The sequence below is a fragment of the Oreochromis niloticus genome, linkage group LG3, assembly GCF_001858045.2.
Source record: "Oreochromis niloticus isolate F11D_XX linkage group LG3, O_niloticus_UMD_NMBU, whole genome shotgun sequence".
Lineage (NCBI taxonomy): Eukaryota > Metazoa > Chordata > Actinopteri > Cichliformes > Cichlidae > Oreochromis > Oreochromis niloticus.
Window position 1 is genome coordinate 4714777 of NC_031967.2, and position 21746 is coordinate 4736522.

Here is a 21746-nt window from a genome sequence, read left to right on the forward strand (position 1 = left end):
ACTGCGCCGTTTGTGTTTACATACGCAGGTCTGTCTTCTAGTATCAGTGCAGTGGTGGAGAGAGGCTCAAAATCCAGGTTTTTCCTCACACTCTGCCTGGGAGATGTTGGGTTGCCAGATCCAGCTCTGCCACTCTTTGTTTCATATTCCTGACAAGAACAAAAAACAGAAAATTTAGACATAGAAACATGAAAGTAACAGTGTAACTGTGTCACAGGGAAACCAACTTGCTTTTGAGGTCAGTTTCATTTGGTCTATATTTAGTTTCACACTGGTGCACATTAAGATCTGCAGCATCTAAACTGAAGTGAAGAACAGAACAAGGTAGAGCACTAACAAAGGTCACAGGAGGCCTCAGTCCATGCTGTAGCTTGATGCAGACTGATTACTAATGGAGGGAAAAAGTTGATAAAAGAAGAAATGACTTCTATTCTGTATTTGTATGAAGTAACAAAAACAGTGCGAAATATCTTGAAAACTTGACATGGCCTCTGAACATTTGCCAGCTCCTGTCTAATGAGTGTGTTGCTTCTGCTTCACTACTGGGAATGTGATACAGGACTTTTAGGAAGAGAGCACCATGTGACAGGCAGTCATTACAGCTAAGACCACACTACACACAAGACCAACCGTCAGCTGACTCACAGGGTGGGTGGGTGTGTGTGTGTGTGTGTGTGTGTGTGTGTGTGTGTGTGTGTGTGTGTGTGTGTGTTCGGAGAAGGCCTTTAATAGATCTTACGGTGTGCTGCTAATCAATTAGGAAGCGTCTATAAATGGGCTGAGCGCAATATGAGTGCACAAACACCCCAAGTGTGACCAAAACGGCCTCCAGTGTGCAGTGTTGGTTAATAATGCAGGCTGAGGTCTGCAAGCAATCAACTCAACACTATACCGCCAATGGGACACACACACAAATGCCCAGTTGGAAAATCTATTCCCTCAATAGGACTGTGTGCGCACACGTGCATTCATGACTTTTGTGATGCAGCCCATGTCATTAATTTCTTTGTGTTTGTGTCTGTTGCACCTGCTCTCAATTGGTATTGGGGGTGGGGTGAGTAAATAAAGGTAATTACATTGCACTGAATTTTTGCTTGAGGTGGGGGGTGGGGGACCAGTATACTTGTCGTACTCTGCACCACACGCCCAAAATGTCACATCCCCTGATGCAAACAGGCTTTGGTGTCAGGCAGTTGCACACCTTTCTGTTTTTTGGAAGGTCCCCCCCCTCCCCTCACACAGGTGATGCAGCAGCCAGCGCCATCACAGCTAGATAGAAGACATGGCATGTAGGATCGCACCAGTTTTAAGCTACAATTTTAATGATATGGGAGATGCCGCAACAGACTGTAAAGCTGAGGCTTTCTGAAGAAAACTTTGAAAACAACATAAACTACAACTACTCCTACACCATCACTGAGTCAGTGGCTTTGTCTGAATGGTGACACCTGTTGTTTAGGAGGATAATGCAGCAGCTACCAGCACCCCTAGTCCTAGTATAAATTGTGACAGAGCTGTGGTAATGCAACTGCTTACCACTGGCAGGACAAATAAGGCAACGATAACAGAACCATTGCAGTGCACAAAAAAGAAAAGTGAACAGTGTACTAAAAATTCACTATTTAATATTCAATGTGACCTAATGTTTAAAAACCTTTAAGAGAAAAGGGTTAAATTAGTGTGTATTTCCTGTGTTAAATGTTTCTCAGTTTTGAGGCACATGATTGAAGTAACTACTTGTGACAGTGTAGGGTACCTGTGACTGACATGACTTTAAAAAACTGCAAGACACTGTTTAAATCCTCAAATATACTATTTCTAGAAAAAAGCTAGCTTAACATAAAGGTCAAGTGTAAACTGGTCAGTTAGCAAGTGGGAAAAAAATAGATCAGATATGCTTGTCTTTTAAGATTCAGGTGAGTGAATGATCCGATATTGGATCAGGACAACTGCTGGATGGAGAGCCGACAAAAGTAGTAAAGTATACAAAAAAGCAGCCACGGGAATTTTGTGTTTTTCTCACTCACAAAGAAATAAGAACTGTTAAGGAAGAAAACTGGTAACAAACACATGAGGAAGGCTACTTATGTGCAAATAAAATAGAAGAGAAATAATAAACCAATAAAACACAACACTAGTTTTAGGTGTCAGGTGAAGGTGACTGAAACAGAAACATGCACATGATAGAGGAAGATAAGAAGATGAGCTAAGCTTGTGGTGTGGACGAGGAAAATTCTGCTACTATAAGTGACTGAGGAAAGTCAGAGAGGAGAGTACTACACAGAAGGTTATCCAGCAGTGCCATTTGTGTGTACTTCCCTCTGCTTTGCCTGTCGTTGGTGTCCATATCCTCTTTCATCTGCTTTGCATCTGTCTGTCTTTCACTTATTCGGTGCTCGACTGTTCTTTAACTGCACCATACTGAAGATCACTGATCTCCCTGACTGGCTAAGTCAGCTTCAATCTCAGCTATAATCTTCTGGCTCATTGTTTTGGTTTCTTGACTCACAGATTTCTATTCCGTCATATTAGTCCGCCCACCTTTGATTCCAGCTGCTATTTAAAGTATTTAGCCGTCAGTCAGATATTTCTCCTAGCAGTCTTCCCAGACATGCTTCCAATGAAAGAGGTTGTTCAATGAACTTAGAATAGTAAAATTTCTCTTGTGAATTGTTAACCAGGTTTTTCTGGTCAACCATAGTGGTTTAATTGCTTAATAAAGAAATAGCAGTCATGTGCTGCTGCATGGCTTATTAAACACTGTGTACTCAAGCAGCTGCAGGTCAAAGAAAAAGGTTAGTCAGAGATCTGCTGCCTGGAAATCAATGGATACTGCAGAGAGGGGGAGGAAGAGCAGATTTTGAAGAGGAGTGGGCATCTGTTCAACCTGGCATCTGTTCAGCAGCAGTGCAGGTACACGCACCAACGTGAAACTAAAGAAGAGAGGATGTGTGAGTGGCAGTGCTGAGGTGCTTATGAGAAGGTGTAATAGTTGGTGCAGTATTAAAGTGTCTGAGATAGAAAAAATATCTAAACGTAGTGAGGTTATAAAAAAAGATGAGACAAGGCTCCAATCCTGGATTCTCTTCATAGGCTTCCTGTTAAATCCAAGGGAGTTTTTATGTCCTGCTGTCACCAAGCGCTTTCTCATAGGAATGATGTGAATGTTGGGATTTTCTCCCTATTATTGTAAACTTATTGCAAAATTATTCTTTACCTTACAATAAAAAAGTACCTTGGGGTGACTGTTGTGTGTTGGCACTATATAAATAAAATTTATCTGAACTTAAAGCTGAAGTGAATTGAAGTGATCATCTGGGAGGCGAGGCCAAAAAGCTATTGTGCCATTGTGAGAATGAAACAAAATCCAGCAAAACGGTAACCCAACTATTCCAAGTCTTGATGCATGCTCAATCATCCAGATAAGGAAATCCTAGAAAGTTTATTCTGTTCATCTGGGAGAAATATTTTACTCATCCAAGCAATGTTCAGATAATTGCAATCAACTTTTCCTCCTGTGGTTCTGTCCACTATTATAAATGCAACACACTTGTTTTCTTGTTTTGTAACACAAAAAAACTTCTGCTTTTCAAAAACAAAAAAACAAACTACACACTGATGTTTGTTGCACTTGTTTTGGATAATGAAAGCTTGATCCAAACAGCTTGATTTCAAACTGCTGATATGCAAAGGTGATCAAAGATCTCTTGCCCAGTTTCCCTTTGCTTACCACTGATCAAATAACAGAGCTTTATCAGACTGTGCCACGCCTCCTGATGCATCACTGTTTCATGTGGAAAGATATAGTAAAATCTAATTCATGTGTCATCCAGGTGCAGGAACAAAGCTGTAAATAACACTTGTAAGACGTGCTATATTTCTTAGAGACTCAGCATTGGGAATAAAGGCAATCTGTCACCTGTTATACCCGTTAGCTGCAATAGCAATTGGATCCCATGATAACCTACAGCCAAGGCAACCTGCTTTGTCACTCTGGCTTTCAGTAAAGTTCTCCAATTTCCTGGTAGTGATGTAAGAGCTGTCTGGGTGCCTGGTTGGCACAGTCTTTCCGATTTAAAGCTATAGACGTGAGGAAGCTGCTCTGTGAAGATGACATCATGATGTTTTCTTTAATGAATCGCCTTTGAACACATAGATAGCAAAAGGATAGCAAACCCGCATACGCGTGTGTGTGTGTGTGTGTGTGTGTGTGTGTGTGTGTGTGTGTGTGTGTGTGTGTCAGTCAATTTACAGGTTATCTAATCAGAAGGGTAGTAAATTATGTTGAAGGTCTCTTCCTAGTGAAATTCCTCCCCAATGTTGCCTTTTCACAGCGAATTTAACAGCTATTGGGGTTGACTCTCCAATAGTGTATGTCTGTGAAGGTTCTCAGTCATCCAGGTCATCGTAGTGTAAGGAGCTTATAAAGAAAGATGTCTGGACTTCTTTAAGTTTCCTTGAAGACGTTTCACCCCTCATCCGAGAAGCTTCTTCAGTTCTAAGAGTAACTGGCGGAGAGTCCCATATTTTAAGCCCTATGGGAGTGCCCCCCCTAGAGGGTCATGGACCCCCCCCACCTAATCACACAAGCCAAGGTGTGAAAAAGGGTGTAGGTGATAATCATCCAATGTTTCACGTGGACCGATTGTGAAACCTAGCCCAACCCTATCATGTGATTTCAAATGGTCAAATGGCCCAGGATCTGAGTGGGTATTAAGGCCTCTGGGAAAGGATCTGGATTATAGATGGCAGACAGTTGGTGTCCTAAGCCACCACCTCTGTTCAAAGATGGTCGTTCACAGTGGACATAGATGGCTTCTTTCACTCCTCTTTTAAACCATCTGTCTTCTTCTCCAAAATGTGAACATTGGCATCCTCGAAAGAGTGACCTTTGTCCTTTAGATGCAGATGAACAGTCGAGTCTTGTCCCGTGGAGGTGGCTCTTCTATGTTGTGCCATGCGTTTATGAAGTGGCTGTTTGGTCTGTTTAGTCTTGGGGACAAATCTGGGACTCACCACCAATTACTCTTAGAACTGGAGAAGCTTCTCAGATGAAAGTTGAAACGTCTTCAAGGAAACTTAAAGAAGTCCAGAAGCTTTTCTTTCCAAGCTCCTCAGACTGTACGTTCTGTACTTAACACTTAAAGGTACTTTTTGACAAGGTTTGCTATGGATTATTACGGTGGTCAGCTGGTGTGACCAATGTCTGGTATATGAGAACACCATGATGTTAATAGTAGACACACAAGAAACATAAAATTCTGCCCGTTAAGTTAGGTCAAGTTTGTTTTTGTTACGCACTCAAACTGAAACAAACATCTTGGCTCCTTTTTCTTAATCTTTTTCGTCTTCTGTCAGTAGAGATGTGTCAATAAGATGATTCTGCCTGAGTACCAGATTGGGTTTTTATTAACAAACAGATTAAAAGGCTTGTGGTGGGGGGAAAAAAAAAAAAAAAAAATCAAGGTTATGTCAGGAACAATCAAGAACCTCAACGTCACTTTGTTTTTAATGCCAACCAATTCCATCATGTCATTATCCCATTTGCTCATTTATATCATCTATTACACCTGACCTTACTCATGTTGGGGTAAATAAATGTTTCTGAATTGCTTTCAAACAAGGATTCCAACTGCATGTAGTATCTTTGGCACAGGACAGCTGACACATTAATAGTTCTCACAGGGGAGCTGAGGAGGAGTTTGTAATGATCTGGCAGAAAGTGAACAATATCTAGACAAAAACATAGAACTGAATACTGGCATCAAACACTCCAATGAGACGTTTCAGATGAGCTGTTTCTTTTTAACTGCATCAGTGGTGACAGCAGGAGGAAATCCCTTGGATGTCCCTACAATTCAAAAAAAGAAAAAAGAAAAAAAAAAAAAAGACAATGCTACTTCCACACTGCTACACATACTTTGGTAATACTTGGCAAAGGGCTACAGGTCAGGTTCCATGCAGTGGAGATGCTATATCCCCTAGATGGCCAAACCACCATCAACACATCCAAAAACCAGACATTATCTTTTTAGAGACATTCCAGCAATCATCACCCTGCTCCCCAACACAAAGCTATGGCTATTATGGAATAGCCTGAAAGAGGCTATTATGGGATACCCGAGACGTCCTTTTCCTGTGCTGCTTCTCTTCCAACCTCTGACTACCAGTGTCCTCTGATTCTGCCAGACAAGGCGAGAGACAGTGGGTCATCACGCTCACAGTGCAGCTGCTCACTCACCATGAACGCTGCGGTTCTGTACAGACAGCCAGTCCTCCGGTGGGGGTTCGTCTTCAAAACCCTAGCCTAGCATCATTGCTGCTCCACAGGGCTCACTCCTGGCAACAGGAAACCCAGGAGGTGAAAAAGAAGGGCTGCTGACAGAGCGACACACCCCACATTACAAAAGGATGCAGCACCATGATACCCTGTCCCCCCCCCCTCTCTCTCAGTGTCCCTCACTTGGAGCAGTGACGCTACACTGATCCACTCTGCATCAAGTCTGTCAGTGCCGCTGCTGAGTGTGTGTGTGTCAGCAAATCAGCACCACCGTGTCGCTGCGCTCAAAGGAGCTCTGCACTCTGCTGTGCTCTGGCAGGCACTCTAATCAAACCCCGAGTAATAGATTAGTTCACAGCCACTCTGCCCTCCACTCTCTTAATCCAGTCAGGACAGAATGAGCAGCTGCGACTTAAGAACTGATAGATCTTTTAAAGACAGCATAACAACACATGAAGAGATCTAAAATTAAATGTAGGCTTTGATTCCATTTCTACACATTCAGTTGCCTTTCAAAGATGCAAGTGTCCAGAAAGCTTGTGTTTCAGCCTTAGCAACAATAAGTTCAACTAATGAAGGCTTCAGGTGCTGTGGCAACATTGTATCTGTACTGTGGACAGATGGAGGGATGGAAGAATTGGGGGGGATGAGGGATGGGGTGTAAGGGTGTAGCCAAGTATATAAAGCAGACTTCCTGCTTGGTGAGGCGTTTCACCACTTAAAATAGATATTGGTCTGAAAATGTTATTCTATTCATTTTATTTCAATGTTGTTCTGTATTTAATATAAAAATGCATTAGAAGCAACATACCAGTTGTTAGAGGGAACTAACATAGCATGGAGGAAAGCAAAGATTAAGTTAAGAGTTAAGAGGATTTTAGGCTGGTACGCACATTTTTATTTGAAATGAAGTCATATTATCGCAACCATGCAAAATGTGAAAAAATTATTTATTAAAACTAAGTTTAGACAACATATGTTTGGCTATCAGCTTCTGTGTGAACATTTGTTGAGAATCTTTTCTTTTTTATTTATTTATGGTGACAAAAGGTTGTAACTTCATTCCTCCTATTATTTTGTTCACACACGTGTGTGAGGTGCTGGACACAAAGGGGGACTGGCTATAAATAACTGCATTATACAGTAAAAACAAATCACATTGAGACTAGATTAAATAATTAAGAGAGTAATCTAATTTGAATTTATCTTTGTCTCTTTTTATGCATTATCAATGTGAAATCAGACTCGAAGTCACAACAAGGCCTTAAAACACGGTGCAGCACAGTGATGTTTTCTCTCAGCAAAGCAGAAATAACATGACAGAATAATGATTCATAACTTTGGGAAAAACTGTTAGTGGAAACAGCACAGTGTGTCTCATAATGGCTCAACAATAATCGAGGCAAATAAGAGTCCACACAGAGTCCAGTTACCCCTCCTTGAAACAGCAGCAGCACTGGCTTAACAAAGGCTTGAAATCCGAGCCTTGTTAACTGATTCCTCAGGTCCAATATAGAGTTACAGCCACAGACAGACTTGTGTGTGTACATGAGCACTTGTATATCAACATGCAATTTAAAACCAATACAAATACACAGTCGACAGTGCATTTACGATTTAAAGCCAACTTGTTAAAAGGTTACACATTAACAGAACCTTTAACTGGGCTTCCCATGCACAAAGATCACTGAAAGAGCGCTTCTTCCTCTGTATCAGAAACAGGGTAAATGGAAGCACAATAACAGGTTTCTGATGGCTCTAATTACATGTTAGCATCTGGTTCTTTAGTTTATTTTATCAGCACAGAGCGACCCTCTGCTTTTATTGAGCCTCGAGCACTTTTCTGTGGAAGTGGGAAATTATAAGTATTCAGGCACCAGCTGGCTATCTGGCAGTGTTGTCAAAGACCTTGACATTTTGAATACTGCATAACAAAAACATGCCATGCTTCCTCTCCACTAAACCCAGTTACATAGAGAGAAACAGAAAAACAAGTATATATGATCTTTTAGAAGGTTTTACTTGTATACCTGTTTCTTCTATTTTGGCCATTTTACATCAAAAGACAAAAAATATTTTAGGCAGCCACAAAAAGAATTGAAGATTCATTATTATCAAAAAGCTGGAGCTCAAACGGGTGTCCATAAAGGAAGCAACTACCAGCAACCACAGAAAGTCAATGAAATTGAGCAACTTCAAGAAAAGATGGAAAAAATAACCACTGACCATATGAAGTTAAAATATACAGATCATTTTCATCTTCGAGGTGAGCAACTGCAGCTTGGAATGTCTGATAGCAACCAAACATCACTTTCTGTCAGTGGTAATACGTGTAGCATGCTTACATCGCTAAAGAAGTATATTATCAACTACTTCAGCTATCTGTCTTCCTGAAGTCCACTGTATTGTAATAACATGCTCCTGCTATAGTGACCATGCAAATAAAATTCCCCTTGTCATGTAAAACCCAAACCATGACTGTGCATGCTCCCAGCTCTGAATAAATGAATAAATAGCTCAAGCCAAACATTTGCTGGGCTATCTACTATACTTCTAAGAGCTGCTGAAGCCAAACAGAGGGACCGCTTCAATTTCTGCAAGTGGTATCTTAAATATAGCAGCTGAACCTGCATCTCATTTTTCAGCTCAGTACTCCTATTATTCGAGAATACAGCAGATTGTATGCATGATCTTGAACTCACTTATGATGAGGGTCATTATGTAACAACTATTGACTAAGGCTTCTTTATCAGTCTTAAGAAGTAGTTGTGAAGTTACTGTACTTGGCCTTTACCTCATGGTACAACATTAAGGCTCTGCTTAAAACTGAATCTAAGCTACCTGCTTATCTGTCTGACCTTTGAACAACAGATGCACACTCTGCAGAAACACCAATTCAAATCTGCACTTTCTGAATTGAAATGATCACATTTTGGGTCAGAGTTGGACCCTGGATCATGGAGCCAGTGCTGACTTGTATTAGCGTCAGTTAACTTATGAATATAATACCAACGGTTTATGCTTCAGACAGCTGGCTGTACAGTTTGACTGTGATCGCAGCACCTTCTCCAGCCACATAAACTGCGCCTGATAGTCTATGCCAAGGCCAGATCAACCCCATTCATAGCACACACATGCGGAAGGCTGGTTTTCAAGGACAGTGACCAACTGGAGTAGGGTGTTGATACCTTATTAGCTTTATCAAACTCCAGACTAAACATTTAATTATACCTTTCATGGTTATTTTCCTGTTGGAGTCTTCAGAATTTTATTTGATGGTTTCTATTTTTCTGTATAGTCACCACAAACAGCAGATCAGCTGCTCTGGGAAGACAAATCCTCTGTTCTACTGAAGCATGGAAGGCCATGTTCTCTGTGACAACCAAGCAAAGCACACACAGAGCTGAACAAATGGGCTACAAACAGACAAAACTCTCCTTGGTTTATAAAACAGGACAGTGAAACTTCATGTAAAGGAGAAACAGCTCCTTTTCTGATTAGTTTTCTCTCAAACGAGCAGTGACCTCCACCTCACACTGGGGCGGTTCCCAGCTGAGCAACAGGAATGAAATTTGGCACATCCCAAGTCTGGGAGAACAGTTCTCACCTGGAAGAGAGTTAAAGGCACATACCAGGGAAGGCAGACGTTCATCTGTAGTGGTGCAGACACTGTAATGGTGTGCTTTGGAAATAAGAGCTGAGTGTACAGCAGAGCTGTAAATTCATTGGTCGGTCTATGTTCCTACCCTCGCCTATGGCCACAAGCTGTAGGCAGTGACTGAAACAATAGGATAGCAGATGGCTGAAAGCTACAATATAACTGCTGCAACGGTTGGTCACTTCCCTCACCACCACAACCGTGTTTCATAGACATCTGTTTTCTCCTGAATGATAGATATGGCCACTTAGACAATATGTATACATAAGCGCTGATATAGGAGGAAAAGAAGTCAAAACTGGAAGCCAAGATGTTGTCAAAGGTTTTTTGCAAAGTTTTTTCCACAAATTGTCAAGTTTTCTGTATCTGTGCATCTCTGAGCATGTGCTACAATATCATTAAAATGGCAGTAAAAACCAACACAGCTGTGTCTTCAACCCAGCTCTAGCGGCTGCAGCGCACCGTGCCAAGTTACAAAAATCGAGATGTGCATAAGCAGCTGACTGGCATCAAAACTGATGCGCAACACTACAAACACAAGCTATGCATCGAGCATAAAACACGAGATTGAGCTTCGCCACTGAAAGGAGCTTGGCTCAGAAATCTTTTCTGGAATGTTGTCAGGATGCCTCCTTGGTTGGGAGTTTTAGGCATGTCCTAACAGGGAGGAGGCCAAGGACATTGTGAAGAAATGAATTGGAGAATTGAAAGTATGGTGGGGAAGGAGAGATCTGCACATCACTGCTTGGACTGTGGTTCGTCTGACCCAGATGCAGATAAGTAATAAATATAAATGAGGGGACAGATGTTGAAAATCTGATTGTTTATTCACACAACTAACACATTTCATGCACCGTAGTTTCAACCTACAAAATGCTCACAAAACGAGATAGACTGGGAAGCTGGAGCCAACACAACATGGTGACTATTAATTTTAGTTCTAAATCAACTTGGTTCTAGACTTCTGAACTACTGCCCACATCTCCATCCTTATTGGCAATTCAGTAGGTATGCTCGTGCCACAAGCCACACACAAAATAAAGCCCCTGAAGTTCTGTTGAACCCCTGGTCTGATTACAGATTCTACCTTTTGTATTTTCTTAGGGTCTTTGAGGGGGCTTTCCCGAAGTGGTACTTTCCCAAACAGCTTCCACCCAGGGTCCTTCTGGTCCACAGGCTGATTTTCCTTCACTCTCCTGGCAAACAGGCTCCTGAGAGAGGAGAATGACACAGAATTAGAATGGACGATAATTAGCTCATTATAACAGCAACAAAAAGGAAGGCATTGGTTTAGTCAGGAGGCAGGTAGTCAATCAGTGAGGTGAAACACTGTAGTGTGTGTGTCTCTACTACTGGAGAGGACAGCTGATGTAAATCCACAGATTGCATATTTGAATTAAAGAACAAGGGGGTATAGGTCGCAAGCCTCCTACCTTATATCAATGATATTCAATTAAATTTTAAGGAGGTCTAGTTAGAGAAAATTTCCTCAAACCAAGGTCCAAAATATCAGTTCCAAATGCATTATAATTCAATGCAATATATTCTAAAGTACCCCAATAGTTATATCAGTAGGCTGTCAGACAGTTTTCAAAGAGCTGTCAAAATAAAAAAAATTTTAAAAAGTACAATTTAACAGTATTTCAACAATATTTACTATTAATTTTCCACTTTCTCATTTAGGGTCAAATAAAATCTGTAATAAAAATTAAAAGTCGGTGAAAAAGTTGCCTTCAAATAAGATGCTTAAGTTAAAATTATGGACAGGCGTCGTTTGAAGTTAAAAGTAATATAAGAATAGTAAGTCTCTAAATTTATGGTCATGTCATTTTCAATGGAGAAAGACAGAAAAATCAACCAAAAATACAGAAAAAAAATATTACATGAAAGTAAAGAGATTTGTATGTCACTGACTAAAATAAATATTTGATTCCCAGAGATTGGCTCTGTCCTATGGTTACAGTCAATCAATCACAGATACTACCGATCTTAACTTGTTACGTGTATAAAGCACACACTGTCCACAGAATCAATTTATTTTAATCCAACCGCCCACCACCATAGGGCAAGAACAAAGATTTGTCAAAGAACGTGACAAAATTGCAGATCTGCACAAGGATGAGTTACAAGACCATCAGCAAGAAGCTTGGTGAGAAAATGACAACTGTCTGTGCAATTATCCAGAAGAAACTGTCACCCTTGAAGGAGTTCTTCCCTCATAGGGTGAGGATGATCACGAAAACGTTTGTGGATCAGCCCAAAGCTACACTTGTTAATGATCTAAAGACAGATGGGACCACAGTCATCAAGAACACCAGTTGTAACACACATTAATGGATTGAAACCTTGCAGCGCTCCAAGTTCCCCCCTTGTTCATGTGGCCAATCTTACAAATTCAGGAGGAGAACATTTCCCCCACTGTACATCGGCTATTGTAGACAAAGGAAAAGGCTGACCATACTCAAATAACAGTAAGATAAATGTGAGAAATGTTGTACTAACGGAAAATAGAAACGGTCCAAAATCTAGTAATAGGTCTGGGTTCAGATCCAGATGCGGACTGTAGTCTGCCTATTCGTGACCTAGGCACAATATGGAAGAAAGGATTGGGAAATGGTTGAATTTAGGCGTTTTCTGTCCCACTGCCATAGGTGTATAAAACTCAAGCTCCTAGCCATACACTCTGCTTTTACAAGCATTTGTAAAAGATTGGGTCATCTAAAGCGCTTACTGAATTTGAGTATGGTAGTAAAATAGAGGCCACTGTTGCAACAAGTCAGATTGTGAAACTTCGTAGCGGCAAGTGGTATTATTGCAAAACTGAAGTGTTTAAAAACCACATCAACATCATGTAAAGTTACAGAGCAGGGTTACCATGTGCTGAGACACACAGTGCCTAACTGCAGAGTTTCAAAACTTCCCTCATTATTGCCGCTTTGACTGAAGAATACTACCTTCATCCGATGAATTTTGTGAATTCCCATTTCAAATGAATTGTATCCAGCCTCCTCTGCACTGCATTGAAAGTGCAGTGGTTTCAGCCCACCTGGGGTTTAAATACTACATGCTAAACTGTTGAAAAGCTTTCCTTTGTTCTGCAACATTCACTAAGCCATTTAGCCAGCTATTCGATTTTATTTTTATTCATTTATCACTGCGTTGATGTCACTGAGCTGTTAGCGGTGGCTTTAATTAAAAGCCCAAATAGAGGCAAGCTGTGAAAAGACACATTTAAATTGGTCAAATAAAAAGCCTCTTCTGACCAAGCAGGGCAAGAACAGGCACAATAGAAGGCTGTAACATCAAGGAGCCCACACACTGCTGTTTGTCTAAGGCTGAATTTCATCAAAGGGTCTTATATAATGATTTTCACACATCAGCTAAATATTACATTTTCAAGCTTTGGCTCTCAGTAAGTTGTACAGACATGTGGAAAGAGCCGGGAAGGGTCAAATAGGTCTAAATACACAAGTTGTCTCAGATGAATCAGTGACCCCTGACCTGATGAGTGCTGCACAGCTTGACCTGTGCCCCGTGGCCTGGTCTCCAGAGTGGTGATGACAGGAAACATGCTGCCAAACACAGGACAGACTCTGTTTCAATGACTGTCACCACGTGTGCTACGGGCTTCTGTTTTTGCTTCGGAAATTCAAGATCTTCTACTGTGCTCAGTAAAAACTTCATCTGTCATCTGGACAACAACATTACATTGGCTCTTATCTTGCTTAATAACAGTAGTTATAAAGTTATTATAAAATGCAATTAATACTAATCAAGAAAAAGCTGCATCATATCACAAACAAGCAATGCTTTCCTGCTAGTGATCACTTATGTGGACTCTACAAGCCGCTAATTGACATTTTCAATTACTAAACAAATCTTACAGCTGCTCCAAAATTAGTTTGTAATTTTCCTTTTTTATGATTTGGTAATATTTCAGTTTTGTAGTTAAGTAAAACAGCCTGAGTTGTAAATATGACCTATATACCAGAAGAAAAAAAACACTAACGTACACATAGACCAAACTACTATAATAAAGCTCACCACCTCTGAGCAGCTAACTCAGCTGAACTTCCCTTGTTCTAACCAAGTCAGATCTCTTCAGGAGCTTCTAATTATCCTAAGAAGCCAATTAAAAAGCTCCATTTTAAATTCAGAAAAGAAACAAATCCATGAGCTATGAGCCCTAAAATGCTGAGGCCTGAACAACTTATTCGGCAATATTAGCTGAGAATTAATGGGGAAGAATTATTATTTATGCATAAACTCCAGGTGTTCCAGTGGAGGTGGTGAGTGACAGGAGAATGGTGGCTAAGCTGTCATCCCTGTTGGACAACATCTCCCACCCCATGCATGAGACTGTGACAGCACTGAGCAGCTCCTTCAGTGGGAGACTGCAGCACCCACGGTGTGGGACGGAGAGATTTCGCAGGTCTTTCCTCCCCACTGCTGTCAGACTCTACAATAAAGACTTTTGCAGCTGATCAAACACACAAACCCACACATGTGCAATAAGACTGCTATATGTGCAATTCTTCTTCTGACGAAGTTGTGTTTGTATTTTCCTACTCAGTTGTATATAGTATTTGTATTTCTATTTTATTCTATTGTATATATTATTCTATTCTATTGTATTCTATTGTATATATTATTCTATTCTATTGTATATATTATTCTATTCTATTTTATTCTATTGTATATAGTATTTTATTCTATTTTATTCTATTGTATATATTATTCTATTCTATTTTATTCTATTGTATATATTATTCTATTCTATTTTATTCTATTGTATATAGTATTTTATTTTATTTTATTGTATTTTATTGCATTCCAGTGTTTTCTAATTTCTGCTACATAACTTTGCACTTTTGCTGTAACAAAACAAATTTCCCACCTGTGGGACTAATAAAGGCCATCTTATCTTATCTTATCTTATCTTATCTTATTCAGAAAGCAACGTGTTTTATGAGCCATCTGAGGAGCAAATATCAGGAAAAAACATTTCTTGCAGACCATTAATACTGTTAAGAATCAGAAGTTCACACAAGACCGAAAGATGACAATACCATCACACTGCAACCCTGGAAAACGTTTCAAGGATCCAACCAGGTGTAATTGCTTATGAAACATAAGATACACATTAACCACTTTTTACTTTGCTAATGATTTACCATGGTGACATTTCAGTTTCCAGTGACAACCTGAAAACAAAATAACTTGATCTTAACAAGTAACTATCGGCCAAATCCATGGGCTGAAGCTGGGCGAGCCGCCATTCTATTTACTCTCTAATGCCAACGCCTCATTCCTGCCTCGTTGTAGCCGCACGTTTCACAGCAACCCTGCATATTTTCCGCTCTGCTTACTGATAACTATAGTACACAAAGATAATCAAAGTAATGGAATGTAACTCCCAAGGTGAAAAAAAGAAAGCTGTTAAAAGCCAGCACTTTTAATATTTTACAAACTGTAAATGCACAGTGACATTTAAGATGAACTTCTCTTCTATTTTCACAACTGCACAGACTAACCAGTGAACAAAAAAAAAAAAAAAAAGTAACCACCATTTTCCATACTATTGCTATTTTCTTAAAATTTTGACAAAGAAGTGGTTGAACGTTTAAGACATCGGTAAATTGTACAGCACCATTTCACACTCAAATATAGAGGAAACTGTCAATTTAAGGTTGTAATATCTACTGACATCAAAGCCATCTAACTCCACCCACAGCAAACAGAGGAAGGAAACGTTAGCCTTCAGATTACAAAGAAACAAAAGATGGGGAGGATAACTGAGGAACTGAGGGGTGACGGAGGAAAGATTCATTTAGCCACAAAAACCAGGGGAAAGACGAGGACTATTTCATAGATTTCTTTGAAGCTTGGAAAACTCACAGCAGTTAAAAGAAAACTGCTTCACAGACTTTGCACAGGCTGTACTGAATTCTATACTAAAGAATCCCATTATTATCATCATCCCTCATTTCCTGTCATATATTTACTATTAGAAAGAGGAGTACTGGCAAAGATGGCAAAGTTTCATATATTGAATCCAGCTTTAGCTCTAAAAACAGATACATTTTTCTACTTTTGGTTTTGAATGATGTTAATCTGAACATATCGTTAGAATCTGATCTCATCTCTCTGGTAATGAGAACCTACCTCCTGTTTAATTCTTCTGGCTTAAAATGAATAAGGGTTATTTATAAGTGTTAATCATACAAAACTACTAAGAGTTCTAGAATTTAACACTTCTCTTTGGTGAAGAGGACAGATGAGCTGACCCATGCAACAGGGCTCTCCAACACCTTTATGGGCATTTCATCCCTCCATCGCAATTCCAAAGACTTAGAGAAGTAATACCAAAAAGCAGGGTGTGGAACAATCTTAAAATCATATCCTATCCTATCTTAAAAAACTGCACAGCTGTGAAAAACACAAATTCACAGCTTAAAAAACCCAATTACACCCTTATGTCTTCCAGAGAAATTAATAACAAAAACAATCTTGGCAAAATGAACATTCTAGCAAATTCACCGCAAAATGAGAATGCTCAGAGAACCTGCTAAAAGCAACAACCCCAAGAACTCCATCTCAGACTCAACATTTAACATGCTGACATTTGTAAACGTTCATGACAGCACATTTAGAAAAAGACTTTTAAAGTATGGCTTGTTTGGAAGAGTTGTCAGCAGGACGCCTATTCTCTGTAGAAAGAAAATGGCCGCATGAGACAGGTTTCTAAAGTTGCATTTGAATAAAAAACTTTGGATTTTTCTTTTTTTCCCCAAAGGACATCATTCCAAAGTAGATGTGTTTTGCCATAATGTAGTGTTGTAGTTGAAAAACAAACAAACAACATCAGCACATGCAGTGGTTTTGCATCACAGGCTCTGGGAATATTGCAGGTGTTGAGTTGACCATGACTCAGAGATCCACAGGGAAAGATAAATTGGGTTTATCTTTCACTGTACTTGGCAAAGATCTGGCAGATTTTACACCTTATGTGGTTCTCGATGCAAGCATTAGTTATCCCAATTATCTGGGCTCAGGAACACACTAGTTTAAATGGGAGCTTTGCTGACCACTGGTAATTCCTCCTGAAGTCTTTGAATGTTATTTACTTTAGGAGCTAATAAGGGAAGGGGTTCTTTCCTACCTGTCTGCAGCGGTGCTCTCTAAACAACTCTAAGCTTAACAACTGTGAACCAGCTGCTCTCCTTTGGCATGCGATGAAGATATTAGAGAAACTAGCTTTGGCTGACCTAAAATCAAAATGGAAAGCATCTCTTGATGCTTTGCAATTTACAATACCAAATCTGGGAGTGGATGATGCAATCATCTGCTGCAGAGACCGTACTCCCACCCATTTTAACAGTAACAGCTGCACGTTAAGGAACCTTTAAGAAATCTTGGTAAACATGCCCACCATCACAGGGATTACTAGAATATAATATTGTTATCTCAACCTAAAAATAAACCCACAAATGAATCTCAAAATGTGGTTCAAAGCTTAGGAAAAAATTATTTAGTCAATAATCAACTTTTGGGCTCAACCAACTAATTATTTAAACAAGAACGTGTACATCTGTAACACAACAGCAATACTGAATATCTGATGTGCCATAAAAAGTAAACTGTCAGCAGGGAGTGGTGAATGCGAGTAACCCCAGTAAGCCTCTATAAAAGAATGCAACACAGATCAAAGTACAGAGGCCAACACGGTGCCACCTTTAAGAAGCAAACTTTGACTTCAACTCCTGGCTTACTCAACACCCCGTGTGGATGCCATGTGTTTTGTTTTTGCTTGTTTTTGGCTTTCGTGTCTGCAGGAACATGATTTGCATTCAGTCGGGGCCAAAGTTGCTTCAGCGTGACATCTGAATAGGTGCAGCCGTGGTCGAGTACTCAAACGGAACAGCTAGAAAGAACCAAAGAACTGACTGTCAGAAATGCTTATTTATATGGTCAGTGTGAGCTAAGACACGGCACTAGTTTATTATTTCCAAAGGATTTTAAGATTTTTAGCATTTCACAAATCTGGTTTTCAGCCTCGATGTCTGCAAATAAGGTGATAAAGTGTCTCAACAGGTCACAGGCCTGAATTCACAATAAAGAGACATGACACAAAAATATTAACACAAGCCACCTCAAGTAGAAAAGCAGACTCAAGTCACAGAAAACATAAAATAACCAGGACAAAGAACTGCTCCAGGCTGCCAAGCAGAAAAAAAAAAAAAAAGATCCAACAGGACACAGTAACCATGACATGTCAACCAAGACACAAACTTATGCCACCAAATACTGTGTATTGTCCTACCTGTCAGTGTACAGCATGAGCGATGGAGTTGCCATCCTGCTCTGTTAATGCAATTACACAACAGAGAAACAAGAGCCTGGAGTCTAAGCTTCAAAAGACGATACGAGGAACAGAAAAACAGCAAAAACCCTGTGGTTAAACTCAAAGATCAGCAAGTCCCACTGCATTTACGGCTTTTACTACAGTGTAAAAAAAGCCCTACTCAGCCACTTTGTTCAGGCAGAGTGGAAAGGAGGGAGCTGCTCCTCTAGGTCCCCACCTCCTCAGTCACAAGGCTGACTTCTAAACAAATGGGATGTAAGGAACAGGAGGAATGAGTGAGAAGCAAGAATCTGAAGGGCAATCAGTAAATGAGTAACTTTTACTTGTGACGAATGAATAAAAACAGGGATGAGGGTTCGAGGGAGTGCCAATTTAACACGTGATGTTACCTCATTAACTGATTAATTCAGTCAGTAAACATTCTGAGTGTGTTTGGAACTTGGATTCAATTTGATGAAAACCAAAGCAGGTAGTGGATCATTTCATTCCCGTCATTCAACCCAACTAATAACTCCAACCAAAACAAAATTTAAACTCGTGCTTTTGATTCAAATGCATCTTTCCTGATATATATATATTTCAGGAAAGATCCATTCAGCAGAGAGGAACAATACATTTCTTGCAAGTCAAACAGAATAAGGAAATTCCAGGTTTGGCTTAAGTTCCTAAAAGAAATAAAGCGTCTGAAAATTAAAATGGTCTCCGCTCCACTGATCAGAGCATCTCTTCTTACATTCAAGTAAAACCTCCAGGCACCGATGAAAAGAGGATTCAAACCAAGGTCATCTCAAATCATCACATTTTTGGCACCTTTCATTTGCCAAGTGAACTCCTACATGAATGCAGAGACAAGAAAAGCGCTACTTTCAGCTGCTCTATTACGACAGCGGGCAGTTCCACATGTTTGATTTGGCAGAGTCTTGCACCAGATGCCAAATACGAAATGATTCACACACAATAAATCAATGAAATGTTACATTTCGGTAGCAGAGTACATCTTGGTTAGAGGAAGAAAGAATGAGACTATGCGATGTGACACACGTGGCAATGGCACCTGCAGCCTCAACCTGAAAGCAGTCTCAGTTGTGATTACACTTTTCAAAACTCAACACACACAACAATCTCTGCAGTATCTATAGTGCTAAATGCAAAGCTATGCATGACAACACATTTGATCTGAAATAAAAACCTGGTCAAATACAAAATGTACCTAAAAGCTTAGGAGTGTTCCTCAGAACGTGTGAAACAGCCTGAGAGTCAAATGAAAGTCCCAGCAGGTAACTAGCATGTCTGCTGCCAGCTTATAAGAAGTTGAACCCAAGGATGATCATGAAACTTGTAGCGAGACATCAAAAACCTCATTAGCATCTTCTTCAGGTAATTAAGTAGTTGGATATGTTCTTGTTGGCTGTTGTATTTTTAACTTAGCATTTTTAATACTGGCCCCATTGAAATTTAATAATCAGCAACCCATTTGTGGTAAAAATGTGTAATAGCATATCCAAAACCTTAACATGTAACCATTATCAATATCAATCTAACACTGCTATTTAAGAATTTAGTATGCAATCATTGCCACAGCAATGTTGACATCACAGGTATTGTCAGACAGCAACTAATGCAGCTTGGGTGGTGTGTGTATGTGTAATGTTATAAATACATAATAAAATGTTTCAAAATGATGAGTATGCAGTACGGACTTATTTTGGAAGAGAATGCGTGATTGCAAAACTAGTAAAGGACCAAAATATTTTACTGGTTCTAAATTCAATGCACAGGCAGGTGCACAGGCACCCATATCTCTATTAGATAATACAATTTCACTTCATGTTATTTAATATTTAACTGTGCACAGTAAATACAATAATAATGCATTATTTATTACCCAACTATTACTAAAAAGTTTTAAAGCACTATGGAGGTGTTGAAACTTTGCGTGGTGTAAGTGAGACTGAGTGAAAGGTTTTACAAACACAGATGTTAAACAGCACAACAGTTGCTGGGTCACAGCAATGAACAGGATTTCCTACCAGAAGCTTGATACAAAAACTACAAAAAATAAAAAAGCAACAACAAAAAAAACCCACTTTGACAGATTTACAGTCAGTCAGATTAGTGAATAAATCTTTTAGTTAAAAGACGGCTCTTCGGGAGCAAATCCTAGTTTAGTGTTTGTGCTCCGTTTACCGACCATCAGCAGCTCCTTACTACAAGGGCTACGGTCTCCATTCTGCTGCCTTTTCTGTGCACTTAACCCTCCAACTTCATCTTAAACAGTCTTAGTAAACCACTGTTCCCCTAAGGTTCTCTATCTGTAACATGCACGAGGAGGAGGAAGAGGAAGGAACACCACACCTTTAGCTGCACACATTCAGAAATGGGAAGTAGCCCATTAGATGCAACGTCATGACAGTATCGTCTTCACAAACAGAGAAGCAGTGCACACTCTCTTAGGACAATTTATGCTGTTAAGGACTTTCCCTGCAAGAAAACAGAAAATTCCTCAGGATCTGAGATACTGGGTAGGGATGGACATATCTGATAGTCAGATGTAGGGGGAGAGTATACAGAGTGCTTTGAATCAACACAAATATGCTCCTCTGCAGGCCTCTAAAAAATTCCAACTGCACATTTGGATTACACTGTGGATTTGTTGAATACTGAAGCCCCCCCAAAAAAAGAAAAGAAAAAGAAAAGAAAACCACAAAGATCCAAAAACACAGTATGACGAGTGCAAACAGGAGTTGCTAACATCAGCACAAGTAACAGTGGTCAACAGACCAGTTGTATGTAACACATCTTTTTGACACTGACCCCATCTGAAAGCAGCAACATGCTACCACCACTGAAACAGAACCTCTCCGTGACATAGCACAGAGGAAGCCGACAGCAAAGGGTCAGGTGTTTGAAGGCATTTCACATGTGCTACAGCAACAATTTACCAGGGGTGTTCATATACTGTTTCTGCATCTTAAACATTAGAGACAACATGCAAGTGGTAGCTAGGTCGCTGCTGTGGTTTAAAGCTGCTATCCGACTCATGCTGGGCCATGAGTTGGATAAGCAGAGGTCAGGGTCATGACCTTTTATGTTCTGGGTGAGCTGCAATTTCCAAGAGTGGTGGAATGGGTAAGAAGGATATTTTGCTTAATGCATGTTTGTGAAGCAATCTTAAGCATACAAATTCTGCAAGTCAAAGAGGAAGTTGACGATGTAAAATTATCTCACTAAGGCTGGCTACAATGCTGCTTTTTGTTTTTCTTCTTCTATTTCTGCCCTCTTATGGCCTCATAACATTTGTGATAGATCAATATTTCTGCACACATATTTTCTTATACTCCAGCATGGTGCAAAAATCTTGAAGAAAGCTTACAGCCCTTAATTTGTAGTTTACATCCCAAGAGACAGGCTTTTTAGATTTTTTTTTTTTTTTTTTTAAGTGC

General features: G+C 39.9%; 1 protein-coding gene across 5 annotated transcripts in view; it reads right to left on the bottom strand.

Annotated features, from left to right (window-relative positions):
- Positions 1 to 21746, bottom strand: part of tbc1d14 (TBC1 domain family, member 14) — a 42838-nt gene that overhangs the window by 15391 nt on the left and 5701 nt on the right. For 3 of the 5 annotated variants that reach the window (XM_003458181.5, XM_005463149.4, XM_005463148.4), the window contains 2 exons: positions 11026 to 11149; positions 25 to 149 (listed from right to left, as the gene is read on the bottom strand). In XM_003458181.5, coding sequence (XP_003458229.1) covers positions 25 to 149; positions 11026 to 11149 — 249 coding nt within the window. Of the gene's footprint in view, positions 1 to 24; positions 150 to 6241; positions 6524 to 11025; positions 11150 to 18261; positions 18482 to 21746 lie in introns of those variants that run through there. The other 2 variants (XM_005463150.4, XM_005463151.4) reach the window with 2 other exon arrangements.